Source organism: Geotrypetes seraphini, chromosome 9, assembly GCF_902459505.1.
Source record: "Geotrypetes seraphini chromosome 9, aGeoSer1.1, whole genome shotgun sequence".
Lineage (NCBI taxonomy): Eukaryota > Metazoa > Chordata > Amphibia > Gymnophiona > Dermophiidae > Geotrypetes > Geotrypetes seraphini.
This window is the reverse complement of record NC_047092.1, coordinates 62,854,816-62,877,675: the sequence shown is the minus strand read 5'-3', so window position 1 is coordinate 62,877,675 and position 22,860 is coordinate 62,854,816. Positions and strand designations below refer to the sequence as shown.

General features: G+C 44.2%; 1 protein-coding gene across 14 annotated transcripts in view; it reads right to left on the bottom strand.

Moving 5' to 3' along the window:
• PPHLN1 (periphilin 1) overlaps nucleotides 1-22,860 on the bottom strand; it is a 242,632-nt gene that overhangs the window by 139,962 nt on the left and 79,810 nt on the right. For all 14 annotated transcript variants that reach the window (XM_033958547.1, XM_033958551.1, XM_033958548.1 and 11 more), the window contains one exon: nucleotides 12,051-12,145. In XM_033958547.1, coding sequence (XP_033814438.1) covers nucleotides 12,051-12,145 — 95 coding nt within the window. The remainder of the gene's footprint in view (nucleotides 1-12,050; nucleotides 12,146-22,860) is intronic.

The window sequence follows — 22,860 nt, the reverse complement described above, 5'->3', positions numbered from 1 at the left end:
CCCGACGTCCGATACATCCCCCCCCCCGGCAGGACCACTCGCACCCCCACCCCGAAGGACCGCCGACTTCCCGACAATATCGGGCCAGAAGGGAGCCCAAACCCTCCTGGCCACGGCGACCCCCTAACCCCACCCCGCACTACATTACGGGCAGGAGGGATCCCAGGCCCTCCTGCCCTCGACGCAAACCCCCCTCCCCCCCAACGACCGTCCCCCCCCCAAGAACCTCCGACCGCCCCCCAGCCGACCCGCGATCCCCCTGGCGACCCCCACGACCCCCCCACCCCCCTTCCCCGTACCTTTGGTAGTTGGCCGGACAGACGGGAGCCAAACCCGCCTGTCCGGCAGGCAGCCAACGAAGGAATGAGGCCGGATTGGCCCATCCATCCTAAAGCTCCGCCTACTGGTGGGGCCTAAGGCGCGTGGGCCAATCAGAATAGGCCCTGGAGCCTTAGGTCCCACCTGGGGGCGCGGCCTGAGGCACATGGGCCCAACCCGACCATGTGCCTCAGGCCGCGCCCCCAGGTGGGACCTAAGGCTCCAGGGCCTATTCTGATTGGCCCACGCGCCTTAGGCCCCACCAGTAGGCGGAGCTTTAGGATGGATGGGCCAATCCGGCCTCATTCCTTCGTTGGCTGCCTGCCGGACAGGCGGGTTTGGCTCCCGTCTGTCCGGCCAACTACCAAAGGTACGGGGAAGGGGGGTGGGGGGGTCGTGGGGGTCGCCAGGGGGGTCGCGGGTCGGCTGGGGGGGCGGTCGGAGGTTCTTGGGGGGGGGCGGTCGTTGGGGGGGAGGGGGGTTTGCGTTGAGGGCAGGAGGGCCTGGGATCCCTCCTGCCCGTAATGTAGTGCGGGGTGGGGTTAGGGGGTCGCCGTGGCCAGGAGGGTTTGGGCTCCCTTCTGGCCCAACTACCAAAGGTACGGGGAAGGGGGGTGGGGGGGTCGTGGGGGTCGCCAGGGGGATCGCGGGTCGGCTGGGGGGCGGTCGGAGGTTCTTGGGGGGGACGGTCGTTGGGGGGGAGGGGGGTTTGCGTCGAGGGCAGGAGGGCCTGGGATCCCTCCTGCCCGTAATGTAGTGCGGGGTGGGGTTAGGGGGTCGCCGTGGCCAGGAGGGTTTGGGCTCCCTTCTGGCCCAACTACCAAAGGTACGGGGAAGGGGGGTGGGGGGGTCGTGGGGGTCGCCAGGGTGGTCGCGGGTCGGCTGGGGGGGCGGTCGTTGGGGGGAGGGGGGTTTGCGTCGAGGGCAGGAGGGCCTGGGATCCCTCCTGCCCGTAATGTAGTGCGGGGTGGGGTTAGGGGGTCGCCGTGGCCAGGAGGATTTGGGCTCCCTCCTGGCCCGATATTGTTGGGGAATCGGCGGTCCTTCGGGGGGAGGGATGTATCGGATGTCGGGGGGGGGCATCAGGCTTTCAGGATGGGGACAGACCTTCAAGGGGGGACAGTGCACGGAAGTCAGGGGGGGTGAACGGAGAGTCGGGACAGCGCACGGAAAGTCAGGGCGGGCGAAAGGAGCGTCGGGCAGCATGCGCGGTATACCCGTGAGCGCGGTATACCAAAGTTTTTGTACATATCAGCGTGATTTCTGCGCGCTATACCCGTGTGCGCGTTTTATACGGGTGCGCGTTATTTGCGTGAAAATACGGTACCTCAACCAGACATAGAACCCTCAAACTGTTCACACATCCCCCAAACACAGATGTCAAACGGAAAAAAAACTGTACGATGGCCTTTTAGCCATACAAGCAACAAAACTAGACTACCAACTCTCCAATTTACTGATAACGACTCCAGATTATAAATCATTCAGAAAAAAATTAAAAACCATGCTATTCAAGAAATCCTTGAAGACAAACTAACACCAACAATCGTCCCAATTCTCTGAAGCAACCCGCTCTACTCTTCAATTCCTCTGGAAATGGTCAGATAACTCCTTTTGTAATCCGCCTTGAACCACAAGGTAATGGCGGAATAGAAATCACTATTGTAATGTAATTGAAACCTAGGTGAAGGAAAAAAACCTCAGAAGGCACATAGAAGAAGTACCATCTTGTTAATACATTAAAATATGATTCTTTTCAATCTCGGGTTAACATGGAATTTTTTTCAGAAAATTATGTTTGAGAATTTTTTTCCAATCAAAAGAATGGAGTGTGGAACATGATGTATCTTCATCTATTTTTAAACCTCATTCAATGTGGATGCTTCCTGTCCCCCCTAGTCCCCTTTTACTTGCATTCAAAACTTTGGTTCTGCATGACATTTCTAAGATGGAACACAGGGGGAATGGCAGAGTTCAGAATAATTTAACAAAACAAGAATTCTGCGCTCTCCAAAATTTGAAGAATACAGAAAGACACTCATTCATCATGCAGATAAAGGTGGAGCCATTGTCATGCAATCTAAGTCTGACTTATCATTCAAAAATAGAGCAACAATTATCTAATCCTGGAGACTATATGCACTTGGGCAAAAATCTTATGTTGAAATTGCAATTTTTTATCAAAGATATCAGACAGGAGGGACTTCTCAGAGGGATTTTGACTATTACAGAGTTCAAGTTTTTGAAGTTCCCCATGATGTCCAGTCCTTTACACTCTCCCTAAAGTACATAAGACTCCAGTGAATACTCCTTGGAGGCCTATCATCTCAGAACGCAGGTCACTTTTAGAGTCTTTATCCAAAATTTGTGAATTATTTTCTGTGACCGCTTGTTAGCCAAACCTTTTCTTATATTCGTGATACTACAGATATATATATATATATTTTTTTTACTTGGGGATGTCCCATTTATGTAGAATCTGAAAGTTTGTTTGGTCACTCTTGACATGACATCATTGTATACAAAGAAAAAATTGAGCAGTGCTACAGTTCTCATGGGGAAAAATTGTTTGGAAAATAAAGAAACAGAAAAACTATGTTAAAATAATGAACATCAGTATGAGCCTTGGTAATACAACACGAGGAATTGTTGTTTACATAATTTTTACTAAATTTTTTTCAGCACTTTATTTTTCTATGTCTTGGGAGACATTTATTGGTCAGATCTACTGGAGAAAATGTTTGTTGGAATTTATATATATACTAGTCTTTTAGCCCGTTACATTAACGGGTGCTAGAATATATGTGTGTGTGTGTCTGTCTATTTTTTTTTTCTCTCGCCTCAGCCGCTTTCTGTATTTCTGTCTGTCTTTTTTTTTTTTCCTTGGCTGTCCACTACCACCCCCTTGCCTGCTCCCCCTGTCCATTCTCCCTTCCTTTTACCTCCCCTGTGTCCTCCACCACCCTATCACTGCTCACCATATCCAGCAGCAGCCCTTCTCCCTTTGTTTTACCTCCCCCTGTCCATCATCACCTCATTCCTGCTCCCCCTGTCCAGCAGTAGGCCTGCGTTCATTTTTCTGTCCCCCCTGTCCATCAGCACCTCTTCCCCTGAACATCAACCCCTTTTCTGCCCCTCCATTTCCGTGTGCTGCAGCATTTCTCTCCCACCCCACTTACCTGTGCAGTATTTTCCTCCCCCCCCCATACCTTCCTCCTTAACTCCATGCCCTACCATTCTCTCCCCTTCTGCTCCCTTTCCTCCTTCACGTTTCAAGCAAAGGGTCTAACTTGCTATATTGTTTCCTCCATTTAAAAAACAATATGCAAGGAGAGCTTTGAAATGACTCCAACTGAACCTGTAAAGTGAACTTACTTGTCTTCAGCTTTTGCTGTACTGTTGAGTTCCACAAATTTATGTGAGGTCTTTTTCTCTACCTGTTTATAGTTTTCTGTATTTTTCCCACAATAGAAGGGGATAGAGTTTTTTTATATACCATATATTTTGATATTTACTATCCCACCTGGTGTTAAATAACATGTATTACAGAACTCATGCTCTCAGTATGATGCCGTCCAGGTTCGGCCACTGCGGCCTGCAGCCGCCGACAGCCGCCGCGACCTGCAGCCGCTGACAGCCACCGCGGCCTGCAGCCGCCGTGGCCGACATCTGCCTCGGGGGGGGGGGGGGGGAGGGAGAGAGAGAGCTTCGCGCACATGCGCACTCCTACCTGCGGTGCCCTAAAGCTCACAGAAAACGGGCGCACGCAGATGGGAGTGCGCATGCGCGGCTTAGCGTTTTATTATTTTAGACTAGGACAATATGATATATGAGGCAGTTCTTATTCAGACTCACGTCTGGTGCTAGTCACTAATGAGTTCTTGCCTGAGCCAAATAATTCCTCATGTTGTATTACCAAGGCTCATACTGATGTCCATTATTTTAACAGTTTTTCTGTTTATTTATTTTCCAAACAATTTTTTCCCCATGAGAACTGTAGCACTGCTCAATTTTTTCTTTGGAATTTAATTTTGATTATTATTATTGGCAGATTATTCTTTAGAGTTATAGTTGTTGAGCTATCATTGTATACAATTACTAGTGTTTAAGCCTGTTACATTAACGGGTGCTAGAATAGACGTGTAGACTTTTAGCACAATGAGTCGCTGAGGCATTTCTTTCTTTCTTACTTTATGTTTTTTATCTCTCTCTCTGCACCCCTTTCTTTCTGTATCTGTCCCCCCGTGCATCTCTGTCTCTTCCCTGGCCCCCTGTCTTACTGTCTCTCTCCCTGGCTGTCTGTCAGTCCAGGGCTGTGGAGTCGGTAGATAAATGTTCCGACTCCAACTCCTCAGTTTTTTGTACTTCAGACTTCGACTCCGACTCCAGGTACCCAAAATTTCCTCCGACTCCGACTCTGACTCCACAGCACTGGTTAATTTTCAGATCATTAAAATGGAATGTCAAGTTGAGAGAAATGAGCATTTTCGACACCACCTTCTTTTTGCTTTTAATCAAGGTTCTAAGGCTGCAGAAGCTGCTCGCAACATTTGTGCTGTCTATATAGTGGGTGCTATAGCTGAAAGAATCGCTCGTGATTGGTATGCCAAATTCAAAAATGGAGTCGGTAGATAAATGTTCCGACTCCGACTCCTCAGTTTTTTGTACTTCTGACTGACTCCAGGTACCCGAAATTTCCTCCGACTCCTCGACTCCGACTCCACAGCCCTGTGTCAGTCTTTCTTTGTTTCTGTATCTTCTCCCTTCGCGAGTGTGGGGCAGTTGTAGGCGCGCATGCGCACTCCTTCCGGCCACGGACATACGGAACACGCAGGTAGGAGTGCGCATGCGCCGCTTAGGGTTTTATCTAGTCATTAAGCCCGTTACATTAACGGGTGCTAGAATATATGTCTGTCTGTCTCCCTCCCGCTGACTCTCTCTCTCTCTCTCTCCCTGGCCCCCTTTCTCTGTCTGTCTTTCTGTCCCTCTCCCTGCCCCTGTGTCTTTCTTTCTTTCTGTCTCCCTCCCTCCCACTGTCTGTCATTTTTTCCCATTTCCCTGTGCAGCAGCATTTCCATCCCACTTCCCTATGCAGCAGCAACAGCATTTTCCTCCTATCCCCCCCTTCCTGTGCAGAAGCAGCAGCAGTATTTCCCTTCCCCTCCAGGTCCCTGTGTAGCAGTAGCAGCATTTTCCACCACCCCCCCCCCTTTCCCTTCTCTTACCGCGATCTGGCCTGCTCCGTTCGGCCCCTCCCCCTTTTTTTACTGCTTTGTCCTGCTCGATCTGGCCTGCTCTTGACCCTCCCATCCGACCCTCCCACCGCCGACAAACCTCCCGGCTCCAGCCGCGTAGGCAGCACTTTAAACACGCTGCTTCGCGGCCTTCTACTGCCGATTTCCTCTCCCGCGTCTGTCTCCGATGATGTCATCAGAGACGCGGCAGAGGAACCTGGAACGCACTTCCCGGAGAGGTGATAAGACAGAGTACAAATCTGGATTTCAAAAAGGGACTGGATGACTTCCTGGAAGCAAAGGGGATAACAGGGTACAGATAGAGGTTTACCTTACAGGACATTAAGCGAACAGGGTATGGGCGTTTTAGGTTAGGTAGGGAACACTTACAGGTCATGGACCTGGGGGGCCGCCGCGGGAGTGGACTGCCGGGCACGATGGACCCCTGGTCTGACCCGGCAGAGGCAATGCTTATGTTCTTATGATTCACATAAATTCAATTCTGTAACTATAAACGAACAATTATTTATTTGGAATAACATCTGTCAATCTCTTTTAGTCAAAATAGCACCAATATCGACTCAAATAATTTCCCCTAAAAAACAAAAAAACCCTTGGTACAATTCTTCTCTTGCATTATTAAAATGACAATTGCGTTCTGCTGAACGCAAATGGCGTTCTAAACCCACACAAAATAATCTGGACAACTATAAGCAACACTCTCAGCATTATCGTCAATCGATCAATGCTGTAAAGAAACAATTCTACATAAAAAAAATTTCCAAAACAAAAAATTCATCAACTCTTTTCAAAATCCTTAAACAGCTAACGATTTTTAAACATAAACCAGCTATTCCAACGGAAGAAACTCCCTCTGCCCAATGTTTAGCAAACTTCTTTCAGACAAAAATCATATCAATAAGATCTAATATCACTAGTAAAGTTTCTACTTTCTCAGATATTGTCAATTTCGATACTTCTTTAGACAGTGTCATCTCCGATATAAAAGATAAAGATTCAATCAGGAATATGTCACTAAATGCTACATGTTCTAAATTTATACTCTTTTCTTTAAAAGAGATTGAACATATACTTCATTCTATAAATCTTAAAGGTTCCAAAACTGAATCTCTTCCGCCTATCTTCTTTAAACGTTATTTTTCTATATTTGGGCCTTTTATCCTTCAAATTATTCATAAAAGTTTGTCTACTACAACTCTTCCAGCTGAATGGAAACACTCTGCTCTCCTTCAGATTATCAAGGATTCAAAAAACAATCTCAATGATAGTTCAAATTAACGTCCAATAGCTAACCTTCCTTTCCTAGCAAAAATAACAGAAAAAGTAGTATTTCAGCAATTGTCAGACTTCATTGATAAAACACAGGCTCTGCATCCCAATCAATCTGGATTTTGTAAAAATCATTCCACAGAGCATTCCCTTCTAGGACTCACTACAACTATTCACTACTACCTGGATTAACACAAATCTGTTTTACTTATCTCCTTAGATCTCGCAGCAGCGTTTGACACAATTGACCATCATCTACTACTTTAACGACTCTCATCTATCGGTATAACTGACCAAGTTCTTGAATGGTTTCAATCTTACTTCTCTGATAGATTTTCAACAGTGCATTTCAAAAACTCACTTTCTGAACCTTATCATACTAATTTTGGTATTCCGCAAGGTTCTATATTATCTCCTCTACTGTTTAATATTTACCTGGCTCCTCTCCTAACTCTTTGTCAATCTATCGGGTTTACAGTATATGCTTACGCAGATGACCTTCAACTTCTGCACACTATTGATCCTACAAGTCCACATGACATTTCTAACATCAACCAAAAACTAGCCAAAATTCACAATTGGCTAAGTATCAACATGCTTTCTTTAAGCATCCCTAAAACTAACACTGTGCTTTTCCCAGGGAAAGAAGGGGTACAGCTAATTACCCCAGTCTCAACTGATAATATGCTTAAATTAACTAATGCCATCAAAATTCTAGGTGCGCTTATAGACAACAAACTTACGTTTCGTTCACACATCAGTGCATTGGTTAAAAACTGTTTCTATAAGTTGAGGATGATTCGATCATTGGTTCCCCTTCTCGACGATAATTCCCTTAACGTATTAGTCCATTCTCTAGTAATATCTAAATTGGATTATTGCAATTCTTTATTAAAGGGGGCATACCTAAAAGATAAAAAATGTCTCCAACTTATTCAAAACACAGCAATTAAGATAATTTCAGGCTCTAAAAAATTTGACCACGTCACCCCATTGCTACAAAAAGCTCATTGGTTGCCTGTCACACATAGGATAACATATAAAATTGCTCTTCTTGTTTTCAAGACTATACAAACCAACGCCCCAGCATTCATAGATAGACTTTTGATTCCATATGACCTCCTGAGAGCTCTTAGATCTACTTCACAGTTCACCCTTAACGTCCATTCCCTGAAAATAATTGGAACTCGTCGTGCTCTTATTTTCTCTGTAACAGCTCCAATGACTTGGAATTTTCTTCCCCTATATTTAAGAACTGAACGAAATCTACAGAAGTTTAAAAGCAGTTTAAAATGCTTTCTTTTTAAAGATGCCTTTAACTGATAATACAATGCCTTTAACTGAAAATACAATACATATCATTTTTAGCAGTTTCTAAAATTGATAATTTTAGCAGTCTCCAAAATTGACATATATCTTTGCCCGCAATCCTTCTCTTCCCACCCCCTTATGTATTTACCTTCTATGTACTTTTTCTTCAAAATTGTAGTTCTCCCCCTTTACCTACTGTTTCTTGTAGCTTAATAAAGTAGTTACCCAAGTATGTCCCATAATGAATCATGTACATTTAATCTCTTAAAATGTTAATGTCCTAAAATGTTAATGTCCTTATTATTTTTTAATCTTTGTACAACGCTTAGTACCTTCGGATAAGCGTTTAATCAAAAAACATGAATAAACTTGAAACTATTTTGAAAGAGACAATCTCAACAGTAATAAAACACAAGAAATTTATTTCACGGAAAATTGAACAGATAGAGAACTTCAATAGACGATGGAACCTTAAGAATCTTAAATTGTCCAAAAATTTTGGCTATGTCTCCTGTGGAAGTTTTTAAGAAATTTCTATTGGAAAATTTGAAAATTTTCCCAAGATAGTATTCCGCCTATCAATATAGCTTATTATTTGGGTCAGTCCATGTCAACTGTACAAGTCAAAAATTACAAAGTCTAGGGGACACTCAAAGTTATACGGAAATACTTTTAAAATCAATAGGAGGAAACTTTTTTTCACTCAGAGAATAGTTAAGCTCTGGAACGCATTGCCAGATGATGTGGTAAGAGTGGATAGCGTAGCTTTAAGAAAGGTTTGGACAAATTCCAGGAGGAAAAGTCCATAGTCTGTTATTAAGAAAGACATGGGGGGAAGCCACTGCTTGCCCTGTATTGGTAACATGGAATATTGCTACACCTTGGGTTTTGGCCGGGTACTAGTGACCTGGATTGGCAACCATGAATACAGGCTACTGGGCTTGATGGACCACTGGTCTGACCCAGTAAGGCTATTCTTATGTTCCCCACTTTACCATCTTCAATTTTAATAAAACTTGGCATGGAAGCCATGCAAAGTTTCAACCTCTAAAACCTGAAATTCATGTAACATAGTAAATGACAGCAGATAAAGACCTGAACAGTCCATCTAGTCTGCCCGTTGGTTATACCCATTAAAAATACATGATTAAATTAACTTGTCTCTTCTTTGATATTTCTGGGTCATAGACTGTAAAGTCCACCTGTTATTGTCCTAGGTTCCAAATGCTAAAGTTGCTGTCCAAGCTCAATCCAGCCTATCCAACCATCTTGTTTGCAGGGTATTTACTATAAAGTCTGGCCAGTAACATCCTCATGTTCCAAGTTAGTGGAGTTCCCAGGTGTCTAAGTAAAGCCCTTAAAATTTTAGTACATGTCATATGAAACAGATGGGCAACTTCAAGGGCCTCCTGTACACAGAGTATTGTTAACATTGAAATTTAGTCTACTGGTACAACTTTTTGTACTTAATAAGCTTTTAGACTTTTAAAAGTCTAGGTTAAGCGCTCATCTGATGCCTCAATGCCAAAATTGGCCAAAACCTCAATTTGCTAATTTTTTACTTCATCTTTGAGGTGCCATAGATTTGTAATAAAATTAAGTGGTGACTTCTTGCTTGATACACCTGCTCAACTACTGATACTCTCTATGAAAATTTCAAGGCCTGCTTTCATTTATTTGCAGAGATATTGCAGCAAAAATATTATTAATAAATTTTACCCATCTTTGAAGCCCTGTATTTCAGTTTTGACACCAGCAAATCACTTTGGTTCAAAAAGCATTGAATAGAGCAACTTGTTCTCTACCAGATGTCAAATTTTCAGGAGGGTGTTTTTTTGTACAGAGAAGAAATTTGCAATTGAATTCTGGTTAGTCAAAGCAGCGTAACTTGAACTATTTGAAAGTATTAATGGTATTTGCCTTGGAGAATTCTTTCTACATTCAGGCTGAACTGTGGCAGAACAATACATCATATATAATTTGCTGCTTATTATTTGTTTTAAAACTTAATTATGATGACATTGCATAATTATTACAGTGCTGAATCAAATCTGTAGAATAATTTATGAATAAAAGCAGTTGATTTTGTTTGCTGTTTTTGTTACTATGGGCTCCTTTTACTAAGGTGTGCTAGCGTTTTTAGCGCGCACTCAAGATTAATGCGCGCAAACCACGCGCTAAATGAAAAATACTAACGCAAGCTCTATGGAGGCGTTAAAGTTTAGCTTGCGTGGCATTGTAGCACCTGCTAAGCGTGCACTAAAACCGCTAGTGCACCTTAGTAAAAGGAGCCCTATGTGTTTCATCTTACACCATTGTTATTGATATGAGTAAATTTGCTTGCGATACCAGGTATGAAAGTAATGTAATCTTTTGCTTTTGTTTTCACATGTCTTATTTCCAGAGCTTAAAAAGCGAGTTTATTTTCTGAACATTTGGATAATAAGCAATGGATCCAGAAACTATTGATACAATCGATGCTTGCACCACTGGCAAAAATCAATGAATCACAATGTCATTTAACAGCCTACAGGGCAGAGAGGGCCTTAAAACTCATAAAAGACCTTCACACAAGTCATCAGAAATTACTGACTCAACAAATATCTCAAAGTTTCAATTAAAGTTCAACTATCTGTCTTCATCATGAGGCAGTGTTTTTAACGCAATTTGATTTTTTTTTACAAAGGTCATGCTGCAATCCATTCTTGAAACCTAATCATCAGGTTAGAAAGAGTCCTCTTTTAGACCTCTCAAATATAAATCGTTACATCTCCACTTTGGTGGAGTGGTTACAAAAATAAAAAGCAAATTTAGAGGAGCAGGTTTGCTGCAAATAAGCTAGTTCATCATCTTGTAACCAAGTCTCAGTTATTGTCAAGATATCTAGTCAGTAAGAACATCAGAATTGCAGCTGCTGCGTCAGAACAGTGGTCCATCATACCAGGCAGTCCGCTCACACGGTGGCCCCTAGGTCAAAGACCAGTGCCCTAACTGAGACCAGCCCTACCTGCGTACATTCCAGTTCAGCAGGAACTTGTCTAACTTAGTCTTGAATCCCTGGAGGGTGTTTTCCCCTATAACAGCCTCCGGAAGAGCGTTCCAGTTTTCCACCACTCTCTGGGTGAAGAAGAACTTCCTTACGTTTGTACGGAATCTACCCCCTTATAACTTCAGAGTGCGCCCTCCCTTTCTCCCTACCTTGGAGAAGGTGAACAACCTGTCTTTATCTACTAAGTCTATTACCATCAGTATCTTGAATGTTTCCGATCATGTCCCCTCTCAGTCTCCTCTTTTCAAGGGAGAAGAGGCCCAGGTTCCCTAATCTCTTGCTGCACGGCAACTCCTCCAGCCCCTTAACCATTTTAGTCGCTCTTCTCTGGACCCTTTCGAGTAGTACCATGTTGTTCTTCATGTACGGTGACCAGTGCTGGACGCAGTATTCCAGATGAGGACAAACCATGATCCGGTACAGCGGCATGATAACCTTCTCCGATCTGTTCATGATCCCCTTCTTAATTATTCCTAGAATCCTATTCGCCCTTTTCGCTGCCGCCTCACACAAATGGCTTCATCGACCTGTCGACCAGCACTCCCAAGTCTCTTTCCTGGGGGGTCTCTCAGGAAAGAGACTTGGGAGTGCTGGTCGACAGGTCCCAATACTACCAGTACTTTGTTATGAAGGCTGCTAACATTAACCAAGATAAAACACAAGCGATCTGAACTCCAAATCACTGGGTCACATTGCAAGTTAAAAGGTATACTACACAAATTTCCTACCTGCTGTTCTACTTCAAAATTCCTCATGTAAGTTAGATGTCTTCCTACCTTCATTGTGATAGTAAATTCAGCCATAGTGTTAAAACCAATTAAAACTAAAAAATAAGGAAATAAACTTACATCTGGATGCACCCCTCGAGGTGGCAGGCGCTGTCTTGGAAGTCTGTCATAATCAAATCGTCCCTCAGGCCACATTTCATCTCTTCTAAATGCCACTAGAATAAAAATTGAAATCAATAAAAAAGAAATTCTATCAATTTTACACATCTAACAAAAATAAACTGAATCAATGTTTTACCAAATCTAACAAAACATGTCACCAGAAAAGAAGGAAAATTATTAAATAGCACTAAAATTTTCAGAATGTTTCCTCAACATTGGATGCAACAGCTATTCTTTCAGACATGAAAACCAAAGTAATCTTTCTTTAAGAAATTAGACTAATATACTTATCTATAATAATAAAATGCTAAGCGCGCATGCGTACTCTTATCCCGTATTCCCTGAGTCCTGATCTGTCGGGATGTGGCCACAAGAGTGCGCAAGCACGCTTACCACCATCTTTCTCTCACAGCGGGCTTCAACACTTGCAATTACCTGACAAAGTTCATTTTTTAGCTCAAGCTGCCGCCGCGGTTCCTCTCTCAAACCGCACCAGGCGGGGATCGAAAGAGGAGCTGCGGCGTCGGCTTTGAACTAAAAAATGAACTTTGAAAGCAGGCTGGGGACCGCAGCCAGCTGCCGATCGCCTCCATGAGCGAAGTAAGGAGCAGGCCCGGGCGGCGCAAGGTCCATGCCCGACCCCAGCTCCACCTAGCGCTGGCTGCACGGCTGAGCTGCTGCCGTTGCTGCTCCGCGCAACCCCGGCTTCCTCCTCCTCCCGCAGATGTGTGCGCACAGACGGGCAGCCGGCCCGCAGACAGGAGGCTGCCGAAGCAGCAGCGGAAACGCACGAAGCTTCCCGGGGGGGAGGGGAACGGCGCGCGATGGCGAGCAGTGAGTGGGGCAGGCCATAGAGGCTGTCGGTGCCTGCAGTCCGCGGCGGCTTGAGGCAGATGTTGGTGGAGGGCAGACAAAAAAGGTCATGGGCTGGAAGGCCATAGGTCAGGGAACCGGCACTGGAGTATCGTCGGGGTCCTGGTCCAGTAGTGGCCAGGTCCCGAAGATTAAAGGTAGGCCTCAGAGGGCCTGAAGAGCCCAAGGAGGTTGGGAATGGGCGCAGAAGTACAGGTGGTCCCCGATTGCTGGAAATACTATTTTTAGGGCTGCGGTGGGGAGTGACAGGGACCTTGGCAGTAGGAAGCCAGAGTCCTAAGGGTGATTTTTGAAGGCTACAGAGGCCTGGAGGGTGCAGAGAAATGTGCAAGGCTAAAGTACAGTGCAGAGCAAGCTTAATTCCCTGGATGTGCAGAGGCACGAATTTCGCGGCCTCCAGGGGTCCGGTCTCAACCACATTGCCATGGACAAGAGCCTGATCACCAAGGGAAGGCCTGCCTTTGACCTGGCCACCTAAGTCCGCTTGAGTTATCCAGGTGACTATCAGGAAAATAGTATAGTCTAGCACAAAGTCAATCCTAAACCAGTCCAGATGAGTTATCACAATCGCAGCTAAATATCTATGCTTTTGGCACCTCACTGTTCTATCCACATATTCAGCGGACAGCCAGTGATCAAATACTGCTATAGAATTTCCTGATTATTTTCAGCTGTAGAGGCTGGCATTAAAATTTAAAATGTGCAGGCCAGGACGCAGGAAGGGAAACGGGGGTAGGGGAAAGGATGTGCTATGGCTGCTGCACAGGGAGGGGGGGAATAAATGCTGCCGATGCATAGGAGGCAGGGAGAGAGACACATACAAAGAAAGACAGACAGTGGGAGGGAGAAAGAAAGGAAGAAGGACACAGGGGCAGGAAGAGAGACAGAAAGACAGACAGACAGACAGAAAGAAAGACAGACAGTGGGAGGGAGAGAGACAGAAAGAAAAACAGACAGACATATTCTAGCATCCGTTAGAATGGACAGGGGGAGCAGGCAAGGGGTGGTGGTGGACAGCCGAGGAAAAAGAAAGACAGAAAGAAATACAGAAATATAGAAACAGGCTAAGGAATTCTGGAGAGAAATAAATAAATATAGACACACACACACATATTCTAGCATCCGTTAATGTAACAGGCTATAAGACTAGTAATGTATAAAATCCTCTATTTTCTTCTCTAGTCAATTTGCTTTACTAGTATTTCTCAATATACATTAAAACACTTATTTGTACCAAACACCCACCCCTCTTTTATCAAGCTGTGCAAGAGGATTTAGCAGGCCAGTGAGGTAAGTGCTCCAACACTGATAGGAATTCTATGTATCACCACCGTATATAACACTACTGTATGTAACACCGCTGTATGTAACTTACAGCAAATGTAACTTCACCGCAAATGTAACCTAGCTGTAAAAATAACTTCACTGAAAATGTATCTGCCGAAAATGTAACTTCACTGTAAATGTACAGTCTCTTCATCTGTTAACCGCATAGAACTTCCATGGTAATGCGGTATACAAGAATAAAGTTATTATTATTATGAGCACTGGAGCATTTACATTGCCGACCTGCACTAAAAACCTCTAGAGCAGCTTGAACTAAGGAGTCAAAAAAGCATTACTGCAATAATCTATTTATAGCTATTGTATTTTATTCTATTGAAAGGTTAACCGCTCAGATATTAAGCTTTATCTTTGAATAAATTATTAGCTATTGTCTATGCCAGCGGTCTCAAACTTGTGCTCGCTATTTTGCGGCCTGGACACGATAATCAACTGCTTCCTTGCTGCAGTCGATTGTTCTGGTCAAAGCTGCGGCCGCCGCCGGCTCCTCACGCTATCCACACCTGCGTCGGAAGTCTTTCTGACGTCACAACATCAGAGAGAAGGCTTCTGACGCAGGTGCGGATCGCGCAAGGAGCCGCCACCCATGGCTTTGAATGGAACGATCGACTGCAGCAAGGGAGTCGGCCAGACATGCTGCTGCTCCACAAGGAAGGGGAGTGGAACGAGAAATGCTTCTGCTGCATAGGAAAGGGGGAAGGGAAATGTTGCTGCTGTTGCTGCTGCACCCAATTGGGGAAAGAGAGGGAAGGAAGGAGAAGGAAGACAAGGGAGAGGAGAGGAACAAGAGATGCCAAGTCCATGGGAGGGAGAGAAAGGATAGGAGATACCAGACTATGGAGGGGGAGGGAGAGATGCCAGGGCATGGGGGGAGGGAAGGAGACAGATGCCAGACCAGGGGAAAGGAAGGAAGGAGGGAGGGAGAGATGACAGACCATGGAAATAGGGACAGAAGAAGAGGGAGAAGGGAAGGTAAGACATGGAAGGGAAGGTAATGTAGATTTTGAAAAGAAAGCAGAAAAATTGAATATTAAGTTAATGCCAAAGATGGATGCAAGTTTGATCCAAACAGACCGGGGATATTAAATTACAGTCCACTTGAGGGGGCAATACTTTCAAAATAGAACAAAACACAAAAGACTCCCTCTCATCAATACTGGGCAAGTTTCTCAAATAATATGATCATATAACATTTAAAGGCTTTTAAATATTTAAATGTGCTCATAAACTCTTCAGCAAGGCGCCACAGCCATGGTATAATGTTGCTGGAATTTTAATCATAACACATACAATGCTTGAATTTTAATAACAACACATTGCATGGAGCAAGGATTCTCATTTCTACTGGAGTGGCAAATGTTATGGCTCTACAAAAGTTGTTTAACAGTAGACCGCTTATCTGAAAAGGTCAGTTCACGGCTCCAACACAGTCTATGTTTCACTACGCTACATCAGGAAGCCGGAAAAATTAGATTTTTATATTGTTTTTATTTGTAGTGCCTGAGTCCTTTGGTCTACACACTTGATGATTAAGGTCCTTGATACATTTTCAATAAATGGACTATGCATTCTTATTTTAAAAGTCATCAAATATTTAGGAATACCTTTTAACTCCTCATTGATCTTGCAAGGACATTTGAGACATATTGTATTATCAAGGTTGTGTTTTGTTCAATCTTAGATTACTTCATCATTAGCATGATGTTCTTAAATGGACAATATCCCAAATTGTGGCAGCACATTTAAATAGAAAAAACCTCTACATTTTGAACATATATTCCCAATTTTAGAGTCTTTACATTTGGGTCCTTATATACTGGCATGTGCAAGTCAAAATTTTATCACTGATTCACAAAGCATTAAACAAATATGTAGTTATATGTAAAGCAGCATTGTTGAGCGGTTATCATCTACCTAGACTACTATGCTCTGTTGACAAAATGTTTACTTGAAGTCCCTTCATTTTATCAGATTAGACTGGAGGAGCTGCATTTATTAATTTCTTAGTTACTGGACCTATGCTTTGAAACATTCTACTCACCTAGGTATGTATGTACTTCTAATTTACATATTAGCCAAGGGCCTAAAAATCAGTAAGATTAGAAACAGAAAGGTGCAGATACAGAATTCTATCATGATCGTAAAAATCACCATTTAGCGATCAAGAAATCTGATGCAGTGAGTTTGAGAGTGCCTTTTATTTCTACTTGTAGGAGAGATACAGATCATAATGGGTATACTACTACTACGATATTTTCAAAATTGTAAAAAAAATAAATAGTAGTGTTCTCCCCAGGGCTTTTTAGCTGGGCGGTCCGCCCAGCTAATTTAGATTACCGCCCAGCTGTCATCTATCAGGAATCCTGCTGTTGCCGCCGCTCAACATAAAAAAATTCCCCCCCCCAAAACCATCTCTCACCAGCTTGGAGATGCAAACTCATGTTTCAGGGCTCTAAGGTGTGCGTGCCGGCTTCCCTCCGAAACCGGAAGTTACTCAGGGAGGGGGGAGGGAGAAGAGAAGGGAAGCCAGCACGCACACCTTAGAGCCCCAAAGCATGAGTTTGCTAAGGGCTAAGGCAGGAGACAGGCAGAAAACTGGTTAATGACGGATGGAAACTTACAACTTGCTTTTGGCCTTTCTCGCTTCCAGGTCCTGCCTACTTTCTGTTTCCGCGAAGGCAGGACCCGGCAACGAGGAAGGCCCAAAGCAAGTTGTAAGTTTCCATCCGTCGCTGACCTATGCCTAATGACGAAAAAATGGTCACGGCGCCAAGGGAAGCCTCCCCTTCTCTTGCTTGGAAACTTCACCGCAGCGCAGGATGCCTATGATGCAGGACAGGACACTGAACAAATCAGACCTTGCACTCTCTACCACACTGTCCTTCGCAACCTTATTGATTATCGCAGGATATACAATGGCTACCCGACGCAAGTCTTCTACCGTAACGGGGTCCCTTTCTTCATTGGCAGGAAATTGGTGATCAATGGCAAGCATGTGCCCACTTTTCACACCCTCCTGTCAGAGTTGACTGCCAGGCCACACCTACGTCGTAGCGAACAAGGAATCTCCGGGAGCTCGAGTAGGTGACGTCATTGGGCGAGAGGGGTTGCCGGTAGTAGAAGTCAGGTGGACTGGTCTAGCCTTGTGAGTGACATGACTGATTACTAGGTTTGAAAGGGCCAAAATTCATTTGTGGATATGTTTTGATATTATTTTATATTTAGTAATTTGTTACTGGAAAAAATGTGCAGGTACAGTAGTACTGTGGTATTTTTTCCCCCCAGGATTTGAAGTTACTGTAAAGTTATTTAAAGGTTGTTTAGCTCTTGTTAGGATAGTAATTGTGAATCATTTCTAACCAAAATTTGTATGTCTACTCAGTAAACAGGGATGTTCAAGATGCTGAGTGCACCAAAAAAAAAAAAAAAAGAGGGAGAGAAAACTTAAAAAATGGTAAACTTGTGTCATATGAATATAAAGGAGTGAAAAAGCTAATATAAGGGGCCTGTATGCAAAAAACTTAAATAGCTATGTGTAGAAAATAGCTCGGTTTGCATCTTGGAGATAAGGATTTTTAAAATTGAAAATGCAAAATTATGTCAAAATTTCTGGGATGCGGTCATTCGTCCCCCTTCCTCCCAGCAGGTCTACCATCTCTCCTTCCACACTTCCACACTAGGTCCAGTCAGTGGAATGCTTTTTTGTTTGGGGGCCCCAAAAGCACTGCCAAGGCTCAACCCCAGACCCAGCCGCCATACTAATAATAGTACTAATTATAAATGCCATTTCTTCCATTCATTTTTCACATACACACAATATAATCTTATTAATAATACATAATGGTAACCACAAAATTAAACTACACAAAGCACACTCTTTTACCCCTCCCCACCTTGCAAAGCATTTCTTCCTCTCTCCTCCACCCCCATGTGCTATGTCCACCATCTCTCTCTTATTCCTTCCCTTGCTGTAAAGGGAGTGAGGAAAGCAAGATAGAGAGATCCAGGGTATATCGCTCCAACTCCTTCTACTGCCACATCCAACATTTCTCCCTCTCTCATCCTCCCCGGACTGTGTGCAGCATCTTTTACCCCTGCCCACCAGCCCCATGCCCAACATTTCTCCTTCTATTACCCCTCTCCAGAACCATGCGACATCTCTTCCTCAATTCCCTCCACCACCAGGTCCAACATTCTTCCCTCTTGCATCTGTCCCACTGTTCCCTCTCCAACACCACATTCAACATTTCTCCCTCTCATCTCTCTCTACCTTACTCCTCTCCCACCAACATGTCCAACAATTCTCTTCCTATGCCCAACATTCTCCTCTTTCTTCTTTTCCCCATGTACACTATTTCTTTCCCTCACACCCATGCTCAACAATTTTCCCTTTCTATTCCCTCCTCCACCTCAGCATCTCTTTCCTTCTATCCTTCCATCCTATGTCCCAAGTTCATGCCCCTTCCCTCCCTTCCTTCTGTATCCCAAGTTTGTGCCCCCTCCCTCCTTCCTTACTGACATTTTCTCTGCGTACAGTGTGCTTTGTGTTTTTTTAAATTTTATTGTTGGTAGATCATTTTGACTTGGTCATTTTAAAAGTAGCTTCAAGCCAAAAAAGTGTGGGCACCCCTGCTGTAGAGCCATTTCTTGTATGACTGGATGAACTATATTTATCTTTTTTTGTTAGTTGTTTAAATTCATGCAGAAATAAATGGCTAGATTGAACCTAATGACTTTAACGTCTTTCCCTTTTTTAAACCTCTATACAATTTGAAAGAGGGAAAATATCTAATTATTCCCTTCTAGAATTGGATACTTCTTAAATTTAGTAAAAATATTCTGGCACAAGTCTCAAACCTTAAAAAAGGAAGTCATATTGAGCATTGGAAAATAATAATAAACTAATTAAAAATAGTACACATTTAGGGCTCCTTTTACTAAGTTGTGATAGTGGTTTTAGCGTGCGCAGAATTACCATGTGCTCTAGATGCTAACGCCAGCATTGAGCTGGCTTTAGTTTTCCCGCTTAGCGCTTAGTAAAAGAGGGGGTTAATTTCCCCCATCCCACCCCACCCCACCAGCTACTTTTTCATGCCACCCAGCTGGAAAAAATTTCTGGGGAGAACACTGTAGTAGATACTATTCCATAGGAAAACAAACAGCTAGTGGTGAATGGGTGGTGCATGAGGCTGCACACAGTGGAACAGAGATTATACACAAGGAAGCAGAATTTCTGCCATTCTCTGACAATTTTTTTTTCTTACAACAAACTTAGAAGAAAAAATAATACATAATTTAACCAATATTTATTTTGCAGTGGACAGTGGTTTTAAAGCTGCTGACCACCAGGGGCTGAACCTAACTCAGATATTCAGTGGTAAAGTCATGTTCAGGAAGAGAAACAGAATATCCAGGACAGCTGCCAATCCAGAAGTAATTGGGAGCTGGCTGATATTCAGTGCCGGTACACAAAAAGTTAAATATACAAAACTAGGACTGCATCTTGTGCAGCCATATCTGCCTGCATAGCTATGCAGGTACCAGCACTACGTATGGCCAGTGTTCGCATAATTGTTGACTCCTCCCCAACTCCATCCACCAAGGGCCAGATTCTAAAAAAAGTTATCAAAAGTTAGGTGCCAGCAGATGCCTAGATTACACTAACCAACGTCTTAAGTGTTTTAATTGGTTTTAAGTGGCGTGACAATTGGTTATGTCATTAAAAAAAGGAGGATTATGTACTTACATGGTAAGATCTTTTCCAGTAGATAGGTGAGACATTCTAGACCAGCCCTGCACAACATGCAGCTTGATACGGCTCTCACTGCGGCCTGTACCAGGTGCACTTTTACTATCCGTCCACAAACCCACTTCCTGGTGTTTTAGTTTTAAATCTTCGGGCAGCTTCCGTGTCAATGAGCAAGCCTGCCCAGAAGCACTTAATTCTACTTCAAAGGCAGACCTGCGCTGCGCAGTGGCTGCCTGAAGACTTAAACTTCCTGCTACCGTCGCGTCCGTCACTTATGCCAGGACTCCTGCCTTCCTCAACTTCTCTCCCCATCCCAGGATCAGCAGCAGCAGCTCAGTGTGCTTTTAACTTCCCCACACAGCTGCCGCTAGCATTAGTTTAGACGCGGTTCCTTCAGGAAGCCTTGGGGCCTTTGCGAGGTGGGCCGGCCTAGCAAAGGCCCTGAGGATGCCTGATGAAACCGCATCTAAACTAATGCTAGTGGCAGCTGTGTGGGGAAGTTAAAAGCATACAGTGAGCTGCCGCTAGGCTAGAGAGAGGAGAGGCATTGCTGGACAGGGGGAGAGGGAAAGGGAAGGGAGGAGAGTTAAAGCTGGACAGGGGGAGGAGGGAAGGAAGAAGGGGTACTGCTGGACAGGGGTGGAAGGGAAGTGCTGCTGGCCTGGCAAAAGGGGAAGGAAAGGAAAGGTGCTACACATTGGAGGGTGAGATGGTGCAGGGGAGACAGCATGTTGGGTTGAGGGGGTGGGAAAAGGAATGGAAGGGAGAAGAGGTGCTGCTGGCCTGGCAAAAAGGGAGGGAAAAGAGGTGCTACACACTGGAAGAGAGGGTGAGATGATTATATCAATGTTTGAAGGTGCTCCACGCCTTAGCGTAGGCGGACACTGTGGATGACTTCTTAGATTTGAGAAGAGTAGTGATCACTGTCAGTTTCGGTTAGTGGCCCCCACCAATGTATGGTGGTAGAGGTTAAGTGAAATGCGCACTGACAGACGCCAGGTCCCAGGTTCAGTTCCCTCACAGATGACTCACCAGAAATTAGAATAAAGAAGGCATAGCCAGAGGTGTTTGCATAAAGAATATATTATAGAAATAGTCTTATAGAAAAGCAATATTTATAAGCATTACAATTAAGCATTACAATTAAATAGAGAGCATAGCAGTTTCCCTGCCTTACAGAGTTCAGAGGCAAAGAGGGACATAGAAGCTTGCAGTTCTAGGAAGAGCCAGAGAGAGAGAAAAGGGGGATGGTCTAAGCTTCGTGTTCCATAGATAAGGGGAAGGATAGACAGAGAGAGGGAGAGCCAAGACAGAACCAGAGTGCCAAGCAAAGAGCCAAGAGATAGCTAGATAGAAAGAGAGATAGAGGGCCAAGACCCCTCTCCTGATAGCTTGATAGAAAAAGAGAGAGATCCATGTGTGTTGCAGAGAGCAGGCTTTTCTACCTTGGAATCTTATTCTGACTAGAGAAAATATTGTATCTCCCAGTATCTTTCTGTTTAGAACTTGCAAACTGTTTGAGACAATGGTCAATTTAATTGACAAAGGAGAGTGTGATATCTGCAAGCATGGTGATGGGATTAAGTCTCTGGCTTCTTTGTCCCATTCAAGCCCTAAGCACCCTCTTAATCAGACATTAACACCTTTTAGCTAGTCATGATTCAATCAGGGAAACTTAAAACCATATCAGGGAAACTTAACACAGTTTCCCTGCACTAAGGGTCTATCTGCCTTCCCATGCCAGAGTCAGATTGATATAATTTCCCATAGGCCTCTAGGCTGACAATCACAAGCTCTGAATAGCCTTTACATTCTAAGGCCAGGCCACATGCCCAAGCCATAAGAGCAAAACAACTGGATCTTCCATGGCTATTGGGCCCTGAGTAAGAAGGTCCATGTAAGCACTCAGGCGCAGACTATGTCCTACCCGCAGTATTATCAGATCCGCGTACCAGGGACTTCACGACCAGTTGGGAGCCACTAGAATGGCTCGGCCTGAATGAGTCACAATCCTTTGTAGAACCCTGCCGATCATCAGCCAGGGTAGAAAGGCCAGGGTAGAAAGACGTAGAGAAGACCATCTGGAGGCCACAGCTGTACGAGAGCATCGAGCACTGCGCTTCAGGGTGTGTGGTCTTCAGTGTGTTTGGTCTTCGTGATAAGGCATATGGGAACAGATTTAAAGATCTCAATCTGTATACTTTGGAGGAAAGGCGGGAGAGGGGAGATATGATAGACGTTTAAATATCTACATAATATAAATGTGCAAAATCTCTTTCATTTGAAAGGAAACTCTGCAATGAGAGGGCATAGGATGAAGTTAAGAGGTGATAGGCTCCAGAGTAATCTGAGGAAATACTTTTTTACAGAAAGGGTGGTAGATGCATGGAACAGTCTCCTGGAAGAGGTGGTGGAAACAGAGACTGTGTCTGAATTCAAGAGGGCCTGGGATAGGCACTTGGGATCTCTCAGAGAGAGAAAAAGATAATGGTTACTGTGGATGGGCAGACTAGATGGGCCATTATCTGCTGTCATGTTTTGATGTTTCTATGAATCTGTAGCTGAAGAAGCATGGCGCTTTCTTGTTTTGTGTTGTGGCCATGAGATCGAGACGGGGTTGCACCCAACACCTAACAATTCACCTGAAATGCCTGAAGTGACAGGGTCCACTCACCAGGATCCAGAATCTGATGAGTGAGGAAGTTTGCTTGAACTTGTCCATGCTAGCCACATGTGACGCCATCAGATCTAGGAGATGACGTTCCGCCCAAAGGAACAGAAGCCGGGCTAAGGGAGAGCTCT